This window comes from Setaria viridis, chromosome 7 (genome assembly GCF_005286985.2).
Source record: "Setaria viridis chromosome 7, Setaria_viridis_v4.0, whole genome shotgun sequence".
NCBI classification, from domain to species: Eukaryota; Viridiplantae; Streptophyta; class Magnoliopsida; order Poales; family Poaceae; genus Setaria; species Setaria viridis.
In genome coordinates this window covers 21,179,463-21,202,738 of record NC_048269.2, presented here as the reverse complement: position 1 = coordinate 21,202,738, position 23,276 = coordinate 21,179,463, and the positions used below count along the sequence as shown (strand labels likewise).

The following is a 23,276-nucleotide window of genomic DNA, read 5'->3' as shown; positions in this document are numbered from 1 at the left end:
ATGGGTTTTCTAAATAGTCTACGTTTAATACTCCTAATTAGTATCTAAACATTTGATGTGATACGGGCTAAAATAAGTTAGTGGAAGCAAACGTTTAATACTCCTGATTAAAGTCTCGTTCAGTTTCAAACCCAACCGACGACGACTCCCGCGCGAGATCTCGCTCATGCGTCCTGCAGGCTGCCTGACGATCTTCTGCCCGTGCGTCACGGTCGGGAGGATCGCGGCCATCGAGGACCAGGGAGCCTGCTGCGTGAGCCCAGACTGCTGCGTCCACTTCTGCTGCGAGTCCTGCGCGCTCTGCCAGGAGTACCGCGAGCTCAAGGCCCGCTGCTTCGACATGTCCCATGGTAAGCGCGCGCGCGCGTTAGTTCCCGTAGCTCCTTTTCATGAGTCGACGCCCATGGCACATGGTTGTTCTTCTTTTTTTTTGAAAAACGCGTATGGTTCTTCAGGCTCGCGGTTGACGACGTACGAAATCATGGTTCTTCAGGCACGCACACGAACACCGGCCGCCGTCGCCCACCTTGGCCTGTAGCGGTGGTTGGGCGGCTGCTGTGTGTTATGTCAGCTTGTGGCTTTCCGTCAGAGTGTTGGTGATGAGCTTGCCCATCTATTGTTCTCCTCTCGCATGCAGGATGGGAGCGGAACATGGAGAGGATGAGAAAAGCAGGCGCTGCGACAGCCCCCCCCCCCCCCCCCCCCCCCCAAGATGTACCCCGGGATGTCGCGTTAGGGCGTCCGTACGTGGAAGATGCAGCTGTCCATCCGTGCAAGTGTCAAGCTTCCGGCTCGTTCCTTTGCTTATTTTTAGCATGTGTCGTATCGAATGTTTAGATACTACTTAGGAGTATTAAACGTACACTATTTACAAAACCCATTACATGAGTGGAGGTTAAACGGCGAGACGAATCTATTAAGCCTAATTAATCCATCATTAGCAAATGTTTACTGTAGCAACACATTATCAAATCATGGACTAATTAGGCTTAATAGATTCGTCTCGCCGTTTAGCCTCCACTTATGTAATGAGTTTTGTAAATAGTCTACGTTTAATACTCCTAATTAGTATCTAAACATTCGATGTGACGGGTGCTACAAATAAGTCAAAGGAACCAAACCAGGCCTATATATACTTCGATCTTCGTCGCTTGTTTATTTCGACATACTATGTATTCAGTGCTGTAATAATCGTTCACAGTGACAGCTTTTCATTTCTTTTCGACAATGTCATTAGTTGTGTGTAGAGTAAAGAATCTGTATTTCTTTGTCATTGCATATCGGACCATCTAGTGACAAACAGAGAATGTTATGCTAGTGCTTAACTTTTTTTGAGAGAGAGACTTGATGATAATGCTATCAAACTGATGGTCCACATGGAAATGGGGGGTTTTGCTGGGTGTTGTCCGGTTTGTGAGATTTATTGTCCGGGCTCTAGATGGCGTCGACCGTTGAGTTCCCATCAAATGTGTCTGAGAGAGAGAGGATCTCACCACACGATATTGCATCAAGCCAAAAAAGTTTGTGGCAAATTGTATTCCGCCATCGAGCGGGTCGTTCATATTCATCTTTTCCTTATCCATGACGCAAATATAACTAGGATAGAATAGGATAGCATACTTCCCGAGAAAGGCAAAAGTTTATGGAAAATGATTAATGGAGTTTGTCAAATTGGGATGATATTTGTTGGGGTTTAAATCGTATACTAACAAGATTGTTAATATGTGGCATAGGGTCGGTGTAATGTTTTGATCCTATACCAAGAAAAATTAGGTGTCAAGGAATATTACACATTCTAGTTAGACAAGGCTAGAAAAGGCATTGTGTCGCCCACCTTGCTATACATTTCATCTTCTTGGTCTTTCCTTATATATTTCCTCCTCTGATCAAGTCATCGATAGAGCATCACAACACAAGAAAGAGGTGAATATACACATGCATGCTAAGTAATCTAACAGAGCAAGGATAGCAACTTTCCCTCCCTTTGTTACACCAATCCTTGTCCAATCGACATAATGATTTTGGTTGGTGCACATGCAATTAAATGGCTCATGCAAAAAGGTGAAAGTGATCTTTGGTTCCATCGTCAATCGGAGCTGCAATGTGATGATTCCACCTTCGAGCTTTGGTTTCCGACACCATCGAGGTTCGGTTTTAGCTACATGGTCTAGATCATTGAATCCCACTATTTGGTCTTTTGATTTTTAGCTCCACCAGAATTCAGTAGGCATTACATGTAGTCAATCGTGTATAGTAGCTCTGTTGTCACGGGTTTTAACTCTTTTCATCGTGAGGCTTTGATTTTTGTTTTTGAAGGTGACTCATCTATGTTTAGATTTCCTTGCTAGGGTTAGTAGGATTGCTAGGCAAAACCAGTTTGCTTAGAGGAATCAATTGAGTAACTTTGCTCGGGCGCCGACTTCCTTGCTAGAGCTAGGAAGATTACTGAGCAAAAAGGGGTAATATGGAGTAACCAAACGAGCAATCTTACTGCATAGGGTCGTAAGATCTTGCTTAATTGGAACCGGAGATGCCCCATATTCTATTTGCCAAGGTTAATCGATCAAATTCTCCTTTGCACTTTGAGCGAGTTCAAACCAGTTGGTAACCAAAGAAACGAATTCAACTCAGTTCAAATCAAACAAAACAGGAAGGTCTTGCAAAGTTTTACCGGCCGCTTCCCCCGCCAAGAGAAATCACTCCCCTCCATCTCGCATCCAACGGACCCAGTTCCACCGCTGACCGCCGGCAGACCGCCGGACAACTGGACAAGAGCTGCTGCGCACAGTCGCGCACGCCGGCCCACATGGCCGGTTCCGGCGACACCCCGCAAAAGGCACCCGCGTCGCGTCGCCTCGGCTGCCCCCCCCGATCGGCGGAGGCGGAGGTACACCTGTCGGTGTGCGCGCAGCACCGCGGCAGCGCCCCCCTTTGAAAATTGCGCCGGGGCGACGTGGCCGGGCGGCGCACCGCTCCTCCGCACCATTTTTTACTCCCCCAAATCCCACCTGCTCCTTCTCCTCTCCCCCACCATCCCATTCTCTCTCTACAAGAGCACCCGCCTCCGGCCGCCCGTCCGCCCTCGTCGAATCCAAATCCGGGCTAGATTCTCTCGCGCCGCCGCTCGCCGCCTGGCCCTTCTCGCCCGGGCGTCGCCCTTCGCTGGATTTCACCGATCTGGCATGCCCAACTGCCCCGTGGTAGCGGGAGCCGCCCCCCTTGCTGCCCCCACAGCTCATGATATGCATGTCCGATCCGTTGCCTCAGATCGGGATTACAGCCGACGTGCCGTTGCGTCCCCGTTTAGCTTCTTCCCCTTGTGACACTCCCTTGCTTCGTTTTGCGTTGTCTCGGGGTTTAGCCTGCTTGTCTATCCCGTTTCTCTAGCTTAGGGTTTCGAGCTCAAGCTCCACGGCTCCAGGCCGGTGTGTCAGGTGAGACATCTATTCTGATCTTCTAGTGGTTATTGATATTGAGTATTTGAGTAAGTCGTGTGCGTGTGCAATTGCGCATACTTTTTGTTGTCACCCGTGTTTTAAGTTAATCTAGTTGTCCCGCAGCATAAAATTACGAGCGTATTGCATTCTCCGGGCATGTGTGACTAGTAAATTTTGCCGGCTCGAAGTGAACTGGAATAAGATCTATCAGCTGATTTTTTGTGTTGTGAGGAGTTCGTGAACGATGAAGTTTTGTGCTGCGATATAATGTCAGGAGCGTGGTTAATTTTTTTTGGTTCGATTCCTTAATTTCCAGTGATTCTGGATATCTCTTCACAATCAAGATGGTAGGGGATTGTTGAGTTGTTTACTCTGTGCAAATGCGTTGTTTTTTGCAGCATTTTTTATCATTTGCATGTGGTGGGTTATGAAATGTGACCGAATTCTAGCCGCGAGAGCTTTTGATAATAGTTTTGGGTAGTCCTCATCGTGCATAGTACTTATACAACACAAAATGTGGCATGGTGTGTTCCTATATGCCACTGAAATTCAGCCCTCCCTTCTCTTCATGGCGAATGTGTGAGGATGCAAAGATGTTTATACTTGTTTATGTGCTCATCTTGCATAATCCCTGTTTTGTTTGTTTGGCCACATTTAGCAATCAATGCATTTATTATGCAGCACCTTTAGCTATAATCATATTTGTTTGTTTGGTAGCTTGGCAATGTTTTCACGGAGGTGCATGTGTAAGCATGGCAGTTCAAAATCTTATAATATTCTGCCAACAGTGGATACTGTAAAAAGAGATAAGTTAATTCACTGAAAGTATGAAGCATGTAGTATCATTCACCTGAAGCTTTCTGCAATTTTTTGTTTACCACGAGTAAATCCTGAAATAAATGTGCATAATGAGATACTACATTGCCTATCCTTCATCTGACGACGAGATATCTCGGTGAACATTGTTTGCACTAACGCACTGCCACACCTGTGTATAGTGCCGTCAATTAGCTGAGCTCGAGTGAGCCCTAGGTAGGTCTGTAGGTGAATTCAACCTTTTGAACCTTGTATTGAAGCTCGGTCTCAGCTTGGTTGAAGCTTCATTAAGCTTGAGCTCCGCTTATCAAAGCTTGGTAGCGCACAACTACATAGGTTGACAAATAGACGTCATAATCCTTGATTGAGAAACTTAGAGATATGTCCTGAAAAAGTAGGATGGCAAGAATCACAATGCCGAGTGAAAAAAAGAAAAAGGAAACTACACAGAGCATTCTAGTTATATTATGAGGAGGGAACAAATATCAGAGAACATGTTATCTAACCCTACAAAACTGCAACATTCATAGCACTGTCCAGCAAGAAACTTCGATGAATAACAATGATATAAAAGAAATATTTCTTAGGGACCAATAGCCCCTTATGTTAACAAAAGAACCTAATTTCGTAGTCTCATGTAGTAGCTGTCTCAGTGGTATTTGAGGGTAAGTAGAGGCAGAGGGGAAAGGGAAGCGGGCGCATGGTGTATGAAAGTTGGAGAGATAGGTCAATGAACCATCGCTGTTATGCAGTAACAAGATCCTCATGAATGTGGCTAGGTTTCGAGATCTTTGCCAGTTGTGATCCTGATCCGGAGTTGGTTGCTGAGTCTGTATTGGCTGCTATGGGTCAGGGATGCTGAAATTGCATAGGGACTTTGCACCTTGACTAATGAATTGTTGAAGAGCCAAAAGGTCATCATGTCAGTCGTAGCGCCTTCCAATCCAAACTACAAAAGAAGTTACTGTGCCTTACTGTAGGCTCAAGCTTGGCTCCTTTTGAGCTCAAATAGCATGTTGAGTCATAGTTTTGTTGATAGCCTTACCCTACCTGCATGAGCATGACTTAGTATCATTATGATGGGAGTTGCGCTCTACACTGACTAGCATGACCTACGGATGCTTTGAGTAATTATATTAGGTGAACCAGAATTTTATTTTGACGTGTGTTCCTGTGTTAGATATATGGTAGTGCTACAAATTAGGTTTTATTGGCACTGTCATCCACTTGAGTGCAAACTATAATTTTTCTACTCGATTTTTGGAGCCGAATATATCAATGCAATGAACATATATCAATGCTTGTACTGGTTAGTGGATTGCCTTAAAAGAAGATTCCTCAAGGAGCATAATATATTATATTCAGTAGTGCGATCTAGTTCTGTTTTATGGCTGTTGCAGGCTCAAGTAAATGTTGTTACAAACTGATCACATTTTGTGCAGACAAAATGAGAGAGCTAAGCGCTTTCTTTGCCATCTATTTCTGACCATATGTTGCCGACAGTAGTAGCAGAGCATGCCACTGAGAAATACCAAACCTGGATTCCCCCCCACCCAATAGTGGATTGACCTTTACCTAACTCTGTTATTTAACTCCGAGGTAAAGGTCTACTTGTGCTGTCAGTTTGGATTTCCCTATATTGCCGATGACTACCAGCAGTCCAGCACACAGCTGGATCCTTTTTTTCCTCCTTGCAGTAGATAAAGTTGATTCTTGCGTAATATTTGTGGGATGCAAGGACGAGCGCCATGATCCAGTATGCATCTGATTGCACTGTGGCTTGTGACTCAATCACTCAAATGCCATAATTACCTATTTATAGACCTTTTTTGCCCCCTATCCTTGCATGTCCTTCCAGGACTATATTTGAGTTGACTAAGCTTTTGTAATGCTATATGTGGCTGTCAAGTTCTTCCATAGACTGTGAAATAAAATCTTGCTGTTACAGTAGTTTGATGAGGTCAGTTCTAAACATATGACACTTGCCATTTGTTCCCATATATTTGGTTTCTATTTAGTTCTTTTTTGTTTTGACTCAGTGTAGTTGAATTTATGGACTTTGGTGGATTTTATGTTCTCTGCTGTTTTAAATTCCACATATGTTTGCTTGTTTTAATAGCTGGTAACTGAGACCAGAAACACTGATGAAACCTACCAATATGCTAGGACTGTTCATCTGAAAATAAGGGGCTACTGTCTCATTTTTAATTTCAGGTTTCCGCAGCTGCATGAAATACATCTAGTTTGTAGTAATTTATAGGGACATTACGTTAGGAACATTTAGAGATGTTCTCTCTTGCTTGTGTGGCCTAGTAACTAACTGGTTTTTATTGATAGGTTTCTAAGTTTTGTTTTCTGTTGGATAGCAGCCTTTAAAAACCTTAATCACCAAAGGGGAAAAAAAACTGCATTTACTTTAGTGTAAAAGATTGCTATCTGGCGCTTTGAACTCTTGGGGTCATATTGCAATTTATTGCTGCTAATGGCATTGGCAGCTACTGGTGTTAAAATAGTAGGCTGGAAGCTTTTAATCTGACATTTTTCTATCTCCCCTTTTCTGATAGTTGCTGCAAGTGGAGGCGGCAAGCTAGAGGCAGCAACTGCATACCTTGCAAGAAAAAAAATCGTAAGTAACTTCACTATTCACTATTCCTGTTGTATACCAGGTAATTTTTTATTGATTTGTGTATTTTTGTGGACTGGTTTACAAAATCATCTTAGCTAAACTTGAGGTACCATGGTTTTATCAAAGACCTCAACGTTTCTCCAGTTTGCTGACATGTACATTATTTGTGTGGAGGTACTCCAAATTCATGGTATTTTAAATTAACCAAACTTGCTAGTGTCTATTCAAGCCCTTAAATTGTCTTATTATTAAGAGACAATTTATCTACATTCGTGAATGCTTATGTAATTTAGAAATGGTCTACGCAGTCATACGGTATCCTATTTGTTGTCCGGTGACTGTAAATGCTTCATACAATTCATTGCTCTCTCCAGTGTGATGTTTTGGACATTGATAAGGTCTCATGAACACAACTTGACCATGAATGTTTGCCTTAATGTATTTGTAAAATCTAATACAATTTTAACATATGAAAATAAATATCGAGATAGATCTTTACATATCATTTCCATATGACCTATATCAATATTCTAGTCAAAGTTTGACTATATGGTTCCACATTCCAAAATGTGTTGTTTGGGAGGTATTATTGCAGGTCCAAGATAAAGGTATTTTGTGCTATACTTGTCTAGCTGTTAAATTCCAGTGATTCTAAGTTGATAGGCTTAGTTTTCCAAGTCGTAGCAGCACTTCTTTATTCTGGAATGTCTGCAGGGACAAAATGTAATGACATTTCTGATCTTCTATCATAGTCAACTTTCACAAGACACTAAAAGCAGTACTTCAATTTACAAGATACACACTTTATATTTTTTTTTGTCAATAAGTTCACATGGAAATTTGTAACTGTTACATACTCATGTTGGTTGAAAAAACTTGCATAATGTGTGAAGCAGTTATAAGACAAACCATTTGCTGCACTCGTCACAAAGTACATCTTATTTGAGATAGATATACACTACTATTGCCAATCGTCCATTGCATGCATACTTTATCTGTCTTGCTGTGCGCTTAGGGCTTTAGGCCCCATTTCGACTAGTCATTCCTGGCTGCTTTGAGTTGCAGATTTTAAGGACAATGAGAACATAAGCTATGCCATACTGCATGTCTTCATGGATTTAATTGCAACCTGCAAGTTTTCAGTTGTAAATGAAATGCCGCTAAAGAACTAAGAATAGAGAAGGTCCCTACACCGAGAAAGCAGAGTTACCCTAATTTAGGAGGTGCAGATTGCTCAACATCTTCTTGTGGCAGAGTATTGAGCTCAAGATGAATAGGAATGTTGGCATTCTCAACAACTGCAAAGTTGTATGGAGTAGTTGAATCTCCGCTGACTTCACCTGCCGCTTCTTTCTCGTAGAGCTGAGCATAGAAATAAATCAGTCAATCATGTGAGGGGTTGTATATACTGGGAAATCATCTGTCTTGATTTATCAAATACCTTATATAATTCGACATTTTCCTGATGAATCACGTTGACCTTTCTGCATAATTCCATGTTGTCTTGTTGAATGAGACTTCCCTGCAAATGAGCAAGTACAGAGTCAGCTAGCTGAAATCTACTCACAGATGTCGTATTTCGTACGAATAATGGAATGTTCCAGAACCTTTTGACTCAGTTCATGAATTTCATCAACCAAGAGTTGGTCCTGAAAGTAATAATAGTGATCCTCAGTTGTATTTTTGGATGAAGCAATCTGTTAAAGGATAAAAAATTGTAAGCACACTTACCTTTTTCGTCCGGATGCAACGTAGGCTCATTTCTAGCTGATTTTCTAGATTTTGAAGTTCCTTGACACCCAATCCGGAAAGATCTTGTCCCATCAACTGCCTGCAGCCAATCAGTCCATTTTACGAATCTATTGTGCTTTGGGTTTTACTGTATTTTAATTTAGGTATTTATTTATTTGTTTTTCGAGCTGATAATGTAGGTACTTATTGCTTGATCTTATCACATTTACTTTGAGGATTCAGCCTCTGGATATGTGTGTATTAGTACTGTGTTGGATGGAAATTGAGTGATTACACATCAGAGAACAAAATAGAGTACCGGACAATTTTTTAGGATACTGTCTCAGTTGTTTTCTTTTGATGTGTCTGCTTCTTTGGATTTTATCATAATGCCTAAAAGCTAGATGACACTTTTCGACCGAGAAATGGTTTGGCGCATGAAATTCGTAAATCTTTACATCCTTTTACATTTCTCTTTTTGTGAAAACTAATGTCCGCATAAACCATGGATTATCCTATGGTGTTATAGTATAACTAGGTATTGTATGCTTATGCATTTCGTGCTAAATTTGTTCTTATCTAGTTGTACTAATTCATTTGGTCTGCACAAATTTGGTGTTGGAGTTCTCGTTACCACGCGGTTCTTAGGTTGTGCCAACAGGACATATGGATGATCTGTATCATGGCATATTGGTTCTTAATTATCTCTTCCATTTCTACCTTCTAGTTTTTACCTTTACAAACAAAACTATGAGCTTTTAGTTGCACATTCAACAAGGAACATTCTGCATGCTGAATACTGTAGCATATGTTGGTCTTATTTACCGTGTGTTTTAGACTTCTGTATGTTTTTGAAACAAACATCAGAATGGATTTTCTTCCTTGAGTCGAAACAAACTTGTGTGCTGTCGAATTCAATAGTTATGCATTTGTGCTCATGCTGACAATTCCTGTATTGATCTTTTTATGTTGGCAAATTTTCTGATTCATACATCTGTGAAACTTGCAGGGTTTCTTGCCATACCGATGATTTTCTTGCAAGTTGTGCAGTTGTTGTCTCAAGCTTGCTGCCTCCCTTTGCCAGAACTATTAAAGGTGAAAGCACAGTTAAGTAATGCCAAATCCAGAGAAGCCAAAAGGTATTGATACAAACAAGTTGCTAGGCATGGTCTAATTTTCAGCTGAGTAAATTGCATATCATTATGAAATAACAGAAGTACATGTGATTGCATGCCATTATTCCAATCAAGAAATTATATATAATGAAAACAAGATGGGGATTGGTGAGAAACAACGATTGTATTAAAGCAATTAAGGAAATACAAAACCTTTCAATTTGAGCTGATATTCTATTTCGTACAAATACTTCAATTCTAAAACTTTTTATGACTCTCAAGCTAGACATATATTCCCATGCTACACTTAATGTAATTCTTTGCTGTTATCTAAGGTTCTCACACACGGATCTCTGGTCTGACGATCTGTCTGGTGGTGAAAAGCTAAATTGCTTCTGTGCTCCAAAGAGGTATCAGATTGTTGTCAACATACAGCTCTCCTAGTTTCTTCGCTCAATAGGGTGCTCAGATGTAATAGAGCTAAATCAATCCCCTAGAGCACGTGAAATCCTGATGAAGGATGTGCTAGGGAGGGTCGAAGGGACACAGCAGAACAAGTCAGGGATTGGTGATGATCTTGCTGGCACAATCTTAAGTGCGAAATTACCGATGGTTTCAACCTTTAAGGAATTTTGTTAAAGCCTTAAAGGTAATCTCCAAAGGTTCAATATAAACTGAGGATTCATGCATCAGTCATCATTTTGGTCTGAAGCATATATTGGCTGCTAATCCTTTAATATCTTTTCAGAGGGTGGGAACTTAGACCAGGTACCTGTGTTTCCTGCTGTGTTTTATTTCTTCTATTACACGTGACTTCGATGGTTTCGTATTTTTAAATATTTGTATTCCAGATTTGAAATGAATCCCGCAGTTTTGGTTTCTGCCAGTAAAAGAAGTCTTTGGTTGGAGGGCTGCTGTTGGCATATCAACTGCCTGTGTCTACCTTCAGAAGGTTTCCTTGTATCACGTTTGCTTCTTCTCAGCACCAGATTTTAATCAACTGCACGTTTTTTTTCAATGAATAAATCCTACTGTACTTCTTTCTCTTTTGGGAATGAAATTGAACTATATTAAGGTGTATGTTCGTTTCTACCAATTGGACTATTTACATAAGAACTTGAGCATTTAGATCTTTACAGAGGAAATACTCCGACTTATGAATTTTAATGCTATCCGGTATTTGCTTTTCTTCTCTGAATAACTTATTCAGGATTATTTGGAACATCTAGTATTCTGACAAGCTTCAGGCCTGGTTAAGCGCAGGACTCGCCTCAGCCTCCCTGCAGTTAATTGCCTCGTCTCAAACTTCAATTGAAGCTCTTCACTTTTAGTTAGTGATGATGCTCGAGTGCTCGACTGCTTTAGCTGACCAACAATTTTTGACTTGCTCTCCAAGTTTGTGTTGAAGAGCAGAATTACGAACACAAAAGGGCCTTAGCAGCCTGTTAAAGGAATCTTCCTTTGATAGGATGATCAGCAAAAAGTTTAGCATTCCTGGTTTCCTACCCCATCTAGATAGTAAACTGGTAAACTGGTAAACTATAGTGTGATTTGGCTATATACTGTAAAGTCCAACTCTACCTACTCAATACCTAGAGTCCAACTGGGTATGTTGTATGGTGTGCTGCTCCAAAGTCCGCATTTTCTGTCCTTCTCATGATGAGTCCAACTGTTTGATTAGCTACTGTTCTTGGTGGGCCAATCTGGGCATCACTTTCAGCTGGGCCAACCTGGGCTTCTAGCAAACCGCCCAAAGGCAATGGTTTCTAGACTCCAGAGGTGATTAATGCTGCATATGATTCCCAGTTTGGCAGTCATGCAGTTTTTTTTTTAAGATGATGAGTCACTCTCTTTTCTCCTTTTTTTCTGGTGGCTCACGCTGGATTTCGGCTCTAATTTACCCTACCTTTCTTGGAACTAAATGGTTTGTTGCTTTATATCTTGTATATTCAGTTGCCTAAGAGCATCTCCAGAGTTCTCCAATAATGTTTCCCAATAACTGGTTAATAGGGATATCTTAATATCATTTTTACGGTTATCGGGAGAATTGCTTTTGCAGTCTCCTAATAATCTCATCCCAATCCAACTACTGTATTCGGAGAGAGTTACAACTTCTCTTGAAGACTTGGGGTGAATTATTGAGTTGTGCTAATAATTATTGGGAAAAGGTAAGGTAAAAGGGAGACTGCTGGAGCATTATTTTATTATCAACTCTCTCAATATAGTAGTTGGATTGGGAAAAGATAGATTGCTGGAGATGCTCTAAGTTGTGCCCTCACTGTTTCACTTTGCTATGCGAAAGCCGACTATGCATATACGCAAAACAAGGAAATAATAAGTACCAAGTACATTATCAGGAAATGGACCAAAGTTATACCCAACAAATGAACTATTTAGAAGTTTCAAAACTAACGTATACACATTTAACGGTTTTAACACTAAAATTATAGACCACCACCTGAACGATGCTTTGCTAACCTTGTTGCCCAAGAAGGAAGATCCTAAAAATCTTGGTGATTATAGACCGATCAGTCTCATCCATAGCTTCAGGAAGATCAGGAAGATCTTCTTTAAGGCACTAGCTAATCGTGAATCGCGCCCCATTTGCATGAGCTTATTTCGCAAAATCAAAGTGCTTTCATTAAGGGTTGCTAAATACAAGAACTTCAAGTATGTCTTGGGGACAACGAAGGCGCTAGCGTCAGCGAAGATCCTGAGGTTCATGTTCAAGATTGATCTCGCCAAGGCATTTGACTCGTTCAACTGGGTCTTCCTTCTTGAGATGCTCTCCGCGATTGGCTGCCCAAGGACTTGGATTAACCGGATCTCGACATTACTCTCCATGGCGAGTACTAAGATTCTACTTAATGGTGTGTCGGGAAGAAGGACGTGCCATGGTCGCGGGCTTAGGTAGGGAGATCCCCTCTTGCTTATGCTTTTTGTGCTCGTCATGGAGTGTTTTAATGCCATGCTCAAGTTGGCGGATGGTAGGGGCTACTCGAGCCACTACGTACGGTGACTATCAAGCAACGAGCTTCTCTCTATGCTGACGATGTGGTCATTTTTATATCTCCGGTCGCTCAGAATCTCATTCTCATTAGAGAGATCCTATCCTTATTTGATAGGACCTCGGGGTTGGCGGCTAACTACTCCAAGAGTCAAGCCTTCGCAATCCATTGTTCGGAGGAGCAGGTTCGCCTCATCACCGAGATGTTGAGGTGTCAGGTCACGGATTTTCCCTGCACTTACTTGGGGGTCCCCTTTCCATCCATCACCAAAGGCAGTCATGCAATCACTGGTGACTAAGGTCACCGAGCGCCTACCAGCCTGAAAGGGTAGGATGCTTAACGGAAGTGGTCGTTTAATCCTCACCAAAACGACGCTCAGTGCCATCCCTGTCCACATCTCCATGGCGATTGAGATCGCGCCTTGGGCCATCAAGGCTATTGACACTCTTGTAAGAGGTTTTCTCTGGTGCAGGATTGAGGTAGCCTCGGGCGACAAGTGCGCGGTCGCTTGGATCAATGTTTGCTGCCCCAAGGAGTTGGGGGCCTGGGGATTCCCAATCTACAGCTCATGGGATTGGCCCTCCGGATGTTGTCGTTGGCGTGTACGGATGGTGGTAAGACTTGGTCGGGCTTCACCTTTAAGGAGAAAACGACTGCCAAGGCATTCTTCGAGGCCTCAGTGACTATTCAAGTGGAAGATGGTGCTAGCACCATATTCTAGATGGATAGATGGATCAATGGTTGCTCCATCAAAACGTTGGCCCCAGATCTCTGGGTAGCAGTCCTGGCGAGAGTAAGAAACTCCCATACGGTTAGGGTCGACGTTGAGTCCGTGATGTTTCCCGTGCTCGAACTGTTCAGGTCGTTGTCCAATATTTACGAATTTGGGACCTGCTAAGGAATCAAAACCTTAGTCAAGCCCTGGACAAATTCATTTGGAAGTGGTCGCCATCATGTCTCTTCTCTTCTGCTTTGGCTTATCGTGCTCTCTTTTTGGGCCGGCTGCCTCTGATGGGAGGTCGTTAGTTATGGAAAGTTGGAAAGTGTAGGCGCCAGAAAAATGCCATTTCTTTGGCTGGCTTGTGCTACATGGTTGTTATTGGACTTCTAACCAGCTACATCGTCATGGTTTGCGTGATAGAGATGAATGTGCGATGTGTGCCCAAGAGGTCGAAACGATGGACCACCTGCTTACAAGTTGTGTACACATCCGTGAGGCATGGTTTCGTATCCTTAGGTTCTTTGGTCTTCAGTGTCTCTTGCCACAGGTCGAGGCTCCTTTCGTCGAATGGTGGATCCAAGAAAGGAAGAGGGTTGCTAAAACTCAACGGAAAGGCTTTGATTCCCTGGTTTGGCTGGTCGCTTGGTCGTTCTGGAAGGAGTGGGACATACAGATGCACGAGCGGACGACGCTGCAACCAGTGGCTCTGACGCCGGTGGTTTTGTGGAAGCGAGGACTTGAGGTCGGGCTCGCTTCCTAGGTCTCTGCTCGTTGATGGGCCTTAGGATACCTTAGGTGATGGTGTTTCATTTTGAGGATTGTTATTTTCTTCCTTGAATGATTTTTTTCCCATTTTTTTGCGTGGTCGTGTATCCTGGATGTACATGTTCAAACTGATTTTTTCTTAATGAAAAATGTGTTAAAAAACACTAAAATTATGGGATGACATGGAAACGAAATATAATGATTACGCTGGTATCAAACAATTAAGCCATATGGCAATATCGGTAAAAAGATTGGTGTAAGTATGCAAAAGAAAGATGGTGTATAAAAGTGTCCGACATGCTTCCTGTATAGAGGAATCTTTGGGTGTGGTCGTCTGACGATGAATCGGGCTGTGGCAATGTCATGGAAGGCAGTGTGGAGCAAGATGGAAGCACCACCTAGTTAATGAACAAGTACTAATGAAGGACCTAAGACGATTACGATGTTTATCTCATCATGAAAATGCTCCGGCGCTTCCTTCACCACAAGTTTATCTACTATTATTTTCATTTCAAATTATTGATTATTTTAGCTTTGTACTAAGTCAAATCTTTCCACCCTAAAAAAAGTAAAATCTTTCCAATTTTAATCAAGTTTATAGAAAATATATTAAATTTTCATAAAATCAAATAAATACACTATCAATATATATTTCGTGGTGGACTTAACGAAACTAATTTGGTGCACATGCTGGTACTTTTTTTTATAAACTTAGTCATAGTTAGACAAGTTGACTTATGACAAAATTAAAGTGACCAATAATTTAAAATGAAGGAAGTACTTTGTAAAACATTTATCAACAACCTCATAAATTGTAAATTTATTAAAATGCTCTTGAGATAGATTATATCATAAATTTGATGGTAAAAAACTTAAAACATTTAGGTTTATCTTAAATATAACTCTATTTTGGTTTGTTTTAAGCCAAATGATTTTAATTTTAGCCTCCAATAATAAAAAAGTATATCGATCGTAATAAGATTGATGTAACTAGCACCGTCAAAAAAGTAGTAAGTAGACAGTGGACAGTGGACTGGTAAGAAAGAGTAGGCACGAATAGCTATATATAAGCCCACACTTAGTCAACCCTACTCTCCTTACTCTTGTTCCTCCCCTAACCCTAGCCCTGCAAGCGATGCCGCCACCATAGTGTCCTTTTTCATCTAAGCGGATCCTCATCTGCGCTGCCACCACTGCCAATCCTTTTCCTCCTCCACTGAATCCATCACCTCCTCCCCCTCCTCAATGCAACTTAACTTATATTACTCTGATTTGATGGTTTTGGTTGTTATTTGTTTGTTTGTTCTCTGCTTCTACATGAACTCCCTTGATTTCTTCTCTACTCTTTCTATATATTTGCTAGTGATAAGTACCATTCATACTCCAAAGGTTTAGGTGGTTGAAAGTCTTCCATGCATGAATGGTTGACTTTAGCGACATAAGAGAGTTACCTTGGGTAAAGTCAATTTATCATCATGGAAGACCTTCAATGCGACTTATCTTGCCTTGCATATAGAATTAGCATGTGTGAACTTTGAATATCACCTTGGTGAACCGTGACACACAAGTAATATTTGTTTGTATTGGTTGTTTTTTCTTATGTTCTACTCATGTTATGTACTTGCCAATAATAAGTACTAAGTTTCATAATTGCTAGATAGGTTAACCATCATAGTGTTCGACAAGCTTCTTATTGAGGGTCTCCAACACTTCTAGTTTAGGCACAAGCTTGTCAAATACCTTAAGAGTGATCTTAAGCTAATTTGGAACAAATTAAGTTATAATAGTAAACTAAAGCACAAATGATTTAAATGTGAAGCAAATTACCTAGGTGTGAGATGGGAATTTGAAGTCTTGATGAAAGAATATTAAACATATGCGAGATGAAAATATCACGTTGATAAACGAAGGCATTAACATAACATGCACTTTGCCTTTATTGTTATTAATTGCTTATGTATTTTATCAAGTGGCAATGATGAGACTAAAGAAAAAGCAAGGTGAAACTGAGGCCTTGTATGGTAGAGCTCCTAGAGCTGATTCTCTGCTGAATACAACAGGAGCCTTGCCAAACAGTTTTTCAGATAGAAGTGATTCTCTGCTGATTCTGTGAAGTGATTCTCTGAAATGAACTAAGAGGTTGGGAGCTGAAAAAAGTAGCTTCTCCTGATTCTGTGATGTGATTCTCAATCCTGATTTTAAGAGTTTATGCTAGAGAATCACTTTCAGCCATAAAATCACTTCTCTCAAAGAATTATCTCCCATAAAGAATTAGAATCAGATGGAGCTCTACCAAACAGGCTCTGAGTTAGGGATGATCCCATGTTAGAGGTTTGCTAAAGTTCCAATATTTTCCTTGAAGCCATGGTTGGTTTGTTTAGATTTTGGCTTAGTTTGTAGCCTTCGGTTGGGAAGGTGGCACTGTTAATTTTGACTAAAGTTATATGCAACAAAGTTAGGGGTTGGTAATCCTTTTAGCAACATGGGGATAGAGAATTCGACACGATGGTTGGTTTCAGATGAGGGCATGGTTTCCAAACAGTGAACTTGTGGATCGGTTTGTGCTAGTTCCTACCTTAGATTCTAAGAATAGGTTCATGGACAAGTAACCTGGCTTAACAACGAAACCATGGGACCTAAATAGGCTCCGGCCTGGCCAAGTAGTTTTTATTTTCATTTCATGAAAGTCCTCAACAGATGAAAGGGCACTCCAAGTTTTGTTTCCATCGTGGTTGTTTGAATGGCACAAGAGGGGCCGTTGCAAGGATGACATGGTCACATTGTTAGAGGTGAAATCTTAGTGGATGTAGGACAGGTTCGGAGGAGTTTTGAAAAGGCCTTGCATTGAAAGTCAAGCACACATCTCTTCCCACTCATAGAAGGCCTTGCTTAAGAACATGTTAACCCTAAAGCCTTCCTACTCTTTGCCTCATGCCATATTTTACCACGCTTGTGGATCTCAATGTGTTGTACTCACCCTTCCTTTGCCTTTGCTACCCCCTCCCCAGACGTCAAGGACGACATGGAGTACACTAAAGGCTATGGCTTCGACCCACATGCTACATAGTACTAGGCTGTTGTAACCCATTTATTAGTAGCTAGTGGAGAACCAATCCGAGATGGAGGCGGAGGCCTGTTCCACTGGACACTATACTATGTACGTACATTTAATTTCTTTCACACCTACGGGTCATTTTGTAATAAAGCAAGTATAATTAAGTTAATTGATCTTGGATACATGTGATTCACATTCAATTTTTTCCTTTAAATTGGGTGTGAAAGGTACTTTGAAGTTGATTAGTAAACTTTTTATCCTTCATGGGATAATGGATGCATCCATATGGAATTAGGTATTACATGCAATAATGGATGAAAGGTCCCACTAAATACTAGGGAGAATGGTATAAGATGTAACTTTGGGCACTTATATGCTGTAAGGAACTGAATTTAAGCTAAATAATTAAGTATCATTTCAACTGCTCAATCTATTAATAAGCTATCTGAATCATCCCAATGATTTGCTTGTGTGCAAGATGACTTATAATTTATGAGAGTTATAAGCAAACTGATGAAAGAAGCAAAAAAGAAGATGCCTTTCTTATTGTCATCAGCGCATCTCTACTTTATTATCTCCATTACTGTTTTCACATTTGTGTATTTGCAAATAAGGTTGCCATGCATTTTCCAAGTTATATTAATTATTAGCAGTAACAGGCTGGTTACTGTCACATGTTTGAAACTTAGGACAGCGCTACCTGTCTGATATAAGTGTAACCGTAACCGTAACCTTATTTTCCTGTTAAACAGTTACAAAATCTAACTTTGTATATTTGTACAGATCGATGAACTTTTATTATTTGTAGAAAGATATATATATATTGTGTGCTTATAGAGGAGGAGACATAAAATCGTTTTCCGATAGAGATGCATATGGATGCTGCAGTGTAACGTCCTTTCAAGTATTAGTTTAATGATGGTTCAGTTCAGATCTGAGCACAGCATTTCTAATGCTACTATCATGAAGTGTAGACAAAATATTATGGCTGCACAACTACAACCAATGTCTGATATATCTTGTCCCTACATTTTCTTTAGACGAATTGCAGCTTATCTAGTTAATTTATTCATTACTTTTGCCATTGATACCCCAGGATGTTGTTTGCTAAATCCTTAATAGAAAGTCTAAGAAACACAAAAATCAGCAGAAAACCAACCTAGTGCTATTGAAAATTAAAACGATGTGATGCAATTGATCAACATTTAGCTAATTTCTGTTGACCTCGCTTATAAAGACATACCTTAAGCTCTGTATTGGGGTTAGCCACAAGTTGCTGCTGCTCCTTCGCTCTGCCGTATCGATCAATTACCGACTTCATGCTGCACAAAGACAACACAGTACCGATGAGAATCATGGATAAATAAGAAAAAAGTTTCTTGATACTGTAGATAGGCAAACTGAATTAACTAAGACAAATACACGACTTTCTTTTCGAAAGATAACCGTAGAAAAGGTATAAGTTATTCTACGGATGAATGCCACCATATATATATGTGCGCACAGATAAACAAAAGAGATACAAGCCATATCTATATTTTTGGTATCTAGCATATTGAGTTGAAAACCTTGACATGAATACATAAAGGTATGTCTATAAACAATTACTTCTAAAAAAACTCAAATCTAGATCTAGTAGTATGGATCTCCTTGTCACCACTTGAATACATACTTCCACCTGTATCCCTCACCCTCTTCACTCATGTTGGTGCCATAGCCGCCTACTCTTAAATCTGCACTGCCGCCATGAATCTAGTTGGCACCATCATCGTGGATCACAACCAACTCATCTAGCGCTCCTGATTATGATAGAGGGTGCAAGTGGCCTCTTCCGTGCACATGGCAACCAGGTCCCACATCCGTCACATCCTCTCCTTTTGTTTCAATTCTAATTGTCAACCACACCGCTAGATTGCCACTCTTATAGCCGCCATCTCCCAAATCAGAGTGCCTGACCTAAATCACCAATCGACCTCCTCCTCATCCCATCCATATCTACGCATACCGCCGCCAAGGCAGGGCTCCACTTCTAGATCTAAGGTCGGACTGAGCAAACGGCAACCCTAATATCGCACATCAACTAGCACTACTACACAATCCTATATCACTGCCGCCCCCAACTCCCCATCACCGCTGGTTTCGGAACCAATGGCGATGGCCTTTTTCGAAAACAAAAAAAATAAAAAGATGCTGGGCCCCTTACCCCGCCGGCGCCTTGCCCCCAGTGGCCCCGTCGGCAGCAGTGCTTGCCGTCACCAATGCTTGCGCTACCGCGCTCACTGCAGCCTGAGCCCCACGCCCGCCACCACCCAATTGTCCACTGGATCTGAGACAGAGAGGACATACAACCGCCGCCACTAGATCTCGCCCCGCCACCACAGCTGGATCTCGCCCCGCCGCCGCAGCTGGATCCCCTCACCGCCGCCGCCACTGGATCTCGCCCCACCGTCGCAACTGGATCCCCTTGCCCCGCCGCTGCAACTGCATCCCCTCACCCCGCCGCAGCTCCTAGACGAGCAGGGCACCGCCACGCCTCGCCTCGCCCCGTCATCGAGCCGTGGCCCTTGACCCCATTGATCGCCTCCACGCCTCCCCCTGCCGCCGCTCCTCACTACAGCCACGAGGAGAGGAGCGAGCGGAGGGGGAGGAGAGGGGTGGCGAAGGGAGAAGGGGACCGGAGAAGGGCCGAGAGAGGGGGGCGGGCGGCGGTCGGGGAGGGGAGAGAGAGGGGAGGAGGGAGAAGGGGAGCGGAGAGATAGGGCGGGTGGGCGTCGGGGTGGTGGGGTTGGTGGGCTGGACTCAAGGGAGCTCGACTCAACTGCATTGCAATTTTATTTTGGATCCGTGTCCGAAGTACCACCGCCGGATGCTATTAAAAGCTGGCTGTGATAGCATCACCGTCGGGTTACAACACCAACCGACGGTGAAAGTAGTTTTCACTGCCAGTTCTAAATGATGTAGGGCTGTGGACCATTTAAACCAGCTGTGATGCTATATCACCGCCAGTTTTAGTTAAATCGGTGGTGATAGGCCGTTGTGGATGACTATATCTGTAGTAGTGTAAAGGCAGCAATGACGATGGTTGGAGTACTAGGTGAAGATGAGGAATTTTAGTGATATCCTCGATAAAATTGACATACCCAAAGCATATCAAATCCGAAAATCTGAAAAACTTTTTATAAATCTGAAGTTAAGAGGTCCATATCAACCACTGTCAAACTATTCTTGTCAAACCCTGGGTATATATATAGCCACTGGCCAGCAGCGGCTGCAAATATACATATATATGTGATAACTCGAGGAACTCCATTCGATTCAAATTGAGTATGCAGGTAATTAAGTTTTCCAGCAAGAATGAAAATTCACGGGCAAAAACCTCACATATACCTCCTGAGCAAATAAAATCAGAAGGATCGAAAGCATAAATTGCAGGCCGAAAAGCAGGCAAATTATTAAAAGCTATGCGTGAGTTCCATGGAATCAGTTATGACCTGGTGCTGGCGTATTCGTAGAGGCGGCCGGTGCTGGAGAATATGACCAGCCCGACCTCCGCGTCGCAGAGGATGGCGAGCTCCCTCGCCTTCTTGAAGATCCCGTTCCGCCGTTTGGAGAACGTCACCTGCCGGCTCGTGGAGTTGTCGATCCGGCGGATCACTATCTTGCCCCGCCCCATCCTTCAAGCTCTGGCCGATCTTGCAGGCACGCACGGATAGCAATGGAGAGAGAGAAACAGAGAATGGGAACCAGGCCTGCCGGAGCTCTGGAAGGAGAGGGCTCCCAGCTGGTTTCCCAGATAGGCGAATTATTGGAGGGGAGTAGAGAGAGGAACAAGAAGACGAGGGAGAGATTAGTTCTTTGCTGGTGGCTTTGCAAGTTGGCTTTCCTTTAGTTGCTTTCCTTCCTTTATTTAGCAAGGAAATCAAAGGAGGAGAGATTTCCCTCCCCATTGGCTAGGGTCGCCAGGATGGGTTAATTTAATGGAAATGCTAAACTAATGGTGGTAACCATGGGACTTGGAATCTTCTGGAAAGAAAGGGAGGGATGCCTGAAATTGGTTGCGCGCACAAAAAAGTTAAAGTAAACGCGCATTGCCAAACTGCACCATATCTTATGCTGTGCCTAAACGTCACCTCGGCATCTACACGTGTGTCCTAAGTTACAACCTCCTCAAATCCTTGTTTTTTTGCTAATACCTTTATCATTTGTAGTATAAGTGTGACGAAATGCGCACTCGCGGATGTCTGAGTGTGGGTGTGCGCGCGCATGCGGGTATGATGGTGGTGCGCGCGCTTGCATCATATAATGGCACAGAAAAAAAAACTATTAGCAGGGATGATATATATACATCGACATGGTCAGCTTCTAAAAATTTCCTACAGCATCACTACTGTAGATCACCCGGCAACTTTTTTTCAAAAAAAAAAGGAGCTACATTACTTATAAAAAAAACACTCATCATTCTTAGCCGTTGTACCTTACGTAAAAATAGAACTTCTGGCTGCCCAATATATACAGCTGGCCACGAGCACCAGGGACGAACTAATTATATATGTCTACCATTTGATCAGTGTACAGATTGTGTTTACATGACATGAGTACAACTAGTCAACAATTGAAAATGGAACATTTTTCAAAAAATAATGGAACAGATATTTCCTTCAAACTTGACAATTAAGGAGATAAAACTTAATCATATATACACATGTAGCAAGGTGCAAGGTGGTGAATCAGGATGGTTTAAATTAAATTATCATGTCTTGGTGAGGTCAGACTTTCTGATATATATCTGTCTATCCATCTGAGCAGACATTGAGGTCATGTGTGTACCTGAGCTTCTCACAGCATAAGTGCCAATCTTCAACAATATAATAGACACAGTCTAAATAATTAAACAGGTACTAAATTAAGATGTACATATATCTATTCTATACCTAATATTAAAGTACGGTGGTTGTTGCTTCCAACCGTTGTGGTTATTTTGGAAAAAAGTTCCTCAACTTTTTCGTATCAACTCACAGTCCTTGGAATATGTCTTGACAATTTTACAAAAAGATCCCCAAACTTTACTGCAATTGGCCGTTGCAGCTCCCGCGGCGCGCGCCTGCACCACGTGCGGCGCGGACGGGCACGCTGGTGGTGGCTGCGAGCTCCTCGCCACGGCGGGACCGGGTCGAGTAGTGACAACGACGACGGAGGGGACTAGGCCGCGTCTCGCTGCGCCGCCGTCGCCGGGGGCGTGGGCAAGCTGCGGCGGCGGCGGAGGGGGAGGGTGAGCAAGTACCGCGGCGTGCAGCGGTGGCCGTAGGGCAAGTGGGCGGCCCGCACTGCGCCATGCACAAGTGGCTCAGCACCTTCGACACCGCCAAGGACGCCGCACGCCTACGACATCGCCGCCATCGAGTTCCGAGGCCACCACGCCAAGCTCAACTTCCCTGACGACGCAGCCCCCGCGCCCGCACCTTTTTGGGCGCTGACCTCGACGTACCACCGCCACCACCACCTGCCATAGCCGCTGCTCGAGAGCCTGCATGAGACTTGCGGGTCGAACGCGTCCTCGCCGGTGCATGTGGCTCTTGCGGCGGCGGCGGCCGGGCAGCACGGCGCGAGGCCGGTGCCGAAGGAGCAGGACATCTGGGACAGGCTGAACGAGATCATGATGATGGATGATGGTAGCTTCTGGTCGTCCGTGCCATGATCGTCACATTCCCCTCTTGTTTTCACTTTCGTTGCTTAGCGGATAATAGTGGTCAGCTGCCCTCTAGTCTGTTGTCAATCATCAACCATCCAACGGTTTTACACTGGCTTTTGGGCTTTGACCACGCCTCCACACCCATACAAAACGACTAGCTAGAGTGATGTTAATCTACCGCCGCTCGCCCTGGCGGGCAACTGCTCACCCGGGCTGCACACCCTACCCGCCACCTGGACCTAAGGGGTGAAGGGGAGAGGAGGAAGGGAAAGGAAACAAGGAGCCGAGTGCCTCCTTGCAGTCAACCAAGTAG

At 42.9% G+C, this 23,276-nt stretch overlaps 2 protein-coding genes, 1 long non-coding RNA gene and 1 pseudogene across 5 annotated transcripts; 3 read left to right on the top strand and 1 right to left on the bottom strand.

The window, feature by feature from the left end:
- The first annotated feature begins 166 nt into the window (after positions 1–166).
- Positions 167–538, top strand: LOC117864742 (cell number regulator 9-like). The gene is made up of 2 exons (XM_034748845.1): positions 167–350; positions 456–538. The coding sequence occupies exons 1-2, from the start codon at positions 167–169 to the stop codon at positions 536–538; spliced, it is 267 nt and encodes an 88-aa protein (XP_034604736.1).
- Positions 539–2,825: 2,287 nt separating this feature from the next.
- LOC117863512 (uncharacterized) lies at positions 2,826–11,380 on the top strand. 2 transcript variants are annotated; one of them, XR_004642244.2, is made up of 5 exons: positions 2,831–3,434; positions 6,818–6,879; positions 9,620–9,749; positions 10,061–10,374; positions 10,474–11,380. It is a non-coding gene; the product is annotated as an uncharacterized lncRNA (long non-coding RNA). The 2 variants fall into 2 exon arrangements; XR_004642243.2 differs by having other exon boundaries at positions 2,826–3,434; positions 10,061–11,380.
- On the bottom strand, positions 7,659–21,241 carry LOC117863511 (MADS-box transcription factor 27). 2 transcript variants are annotated; one of them, XM_034747260.2, is made up of 8 exons: positions 20,766–21,217; positions 18,518–18,596; positions 9,635–9,696; positions 8,611–8,710; positions 8,487–8,528; positions 8,321–8,401; positions 8,090–8,241; positions 7,659–8,008 (listed from the first exon to the last, which is right to left on the bottom strand). In XM_034747260.2, the coding sequence occupies exons 1-8, from the start codon at positions 20,945–20,947 to the stop codon at positions 7,990–7,992; spliced, it is 717 nt and encodes a 238-aa protein (XP_034603151.1). In that variant the 5' UTR covers positions 20,948–21,217; the 3' UTR covers positions 7,659–7,989. The 2 variants fall into 2 exon arrangements, with proteins under 2 accessions (XP_034603151.1, XP_072151554.1); XM_072295453.1 differs by lacking the exons at positions 7,659–8,008; positions 8,090–8,241 and having other exon boundaries at positions 8,280–8,710; positions 20,766–21,241.
- Positions 21,242–21,537: 296 nt separating this feature from the next.
- Positions 21,538–22,969, top strand: LOC117864741 (uncharacterized; annotated as a pseudogene).
- The last annotated feature ends 307 nt before the right edge of the window (positions 22,970–23,276 follow it).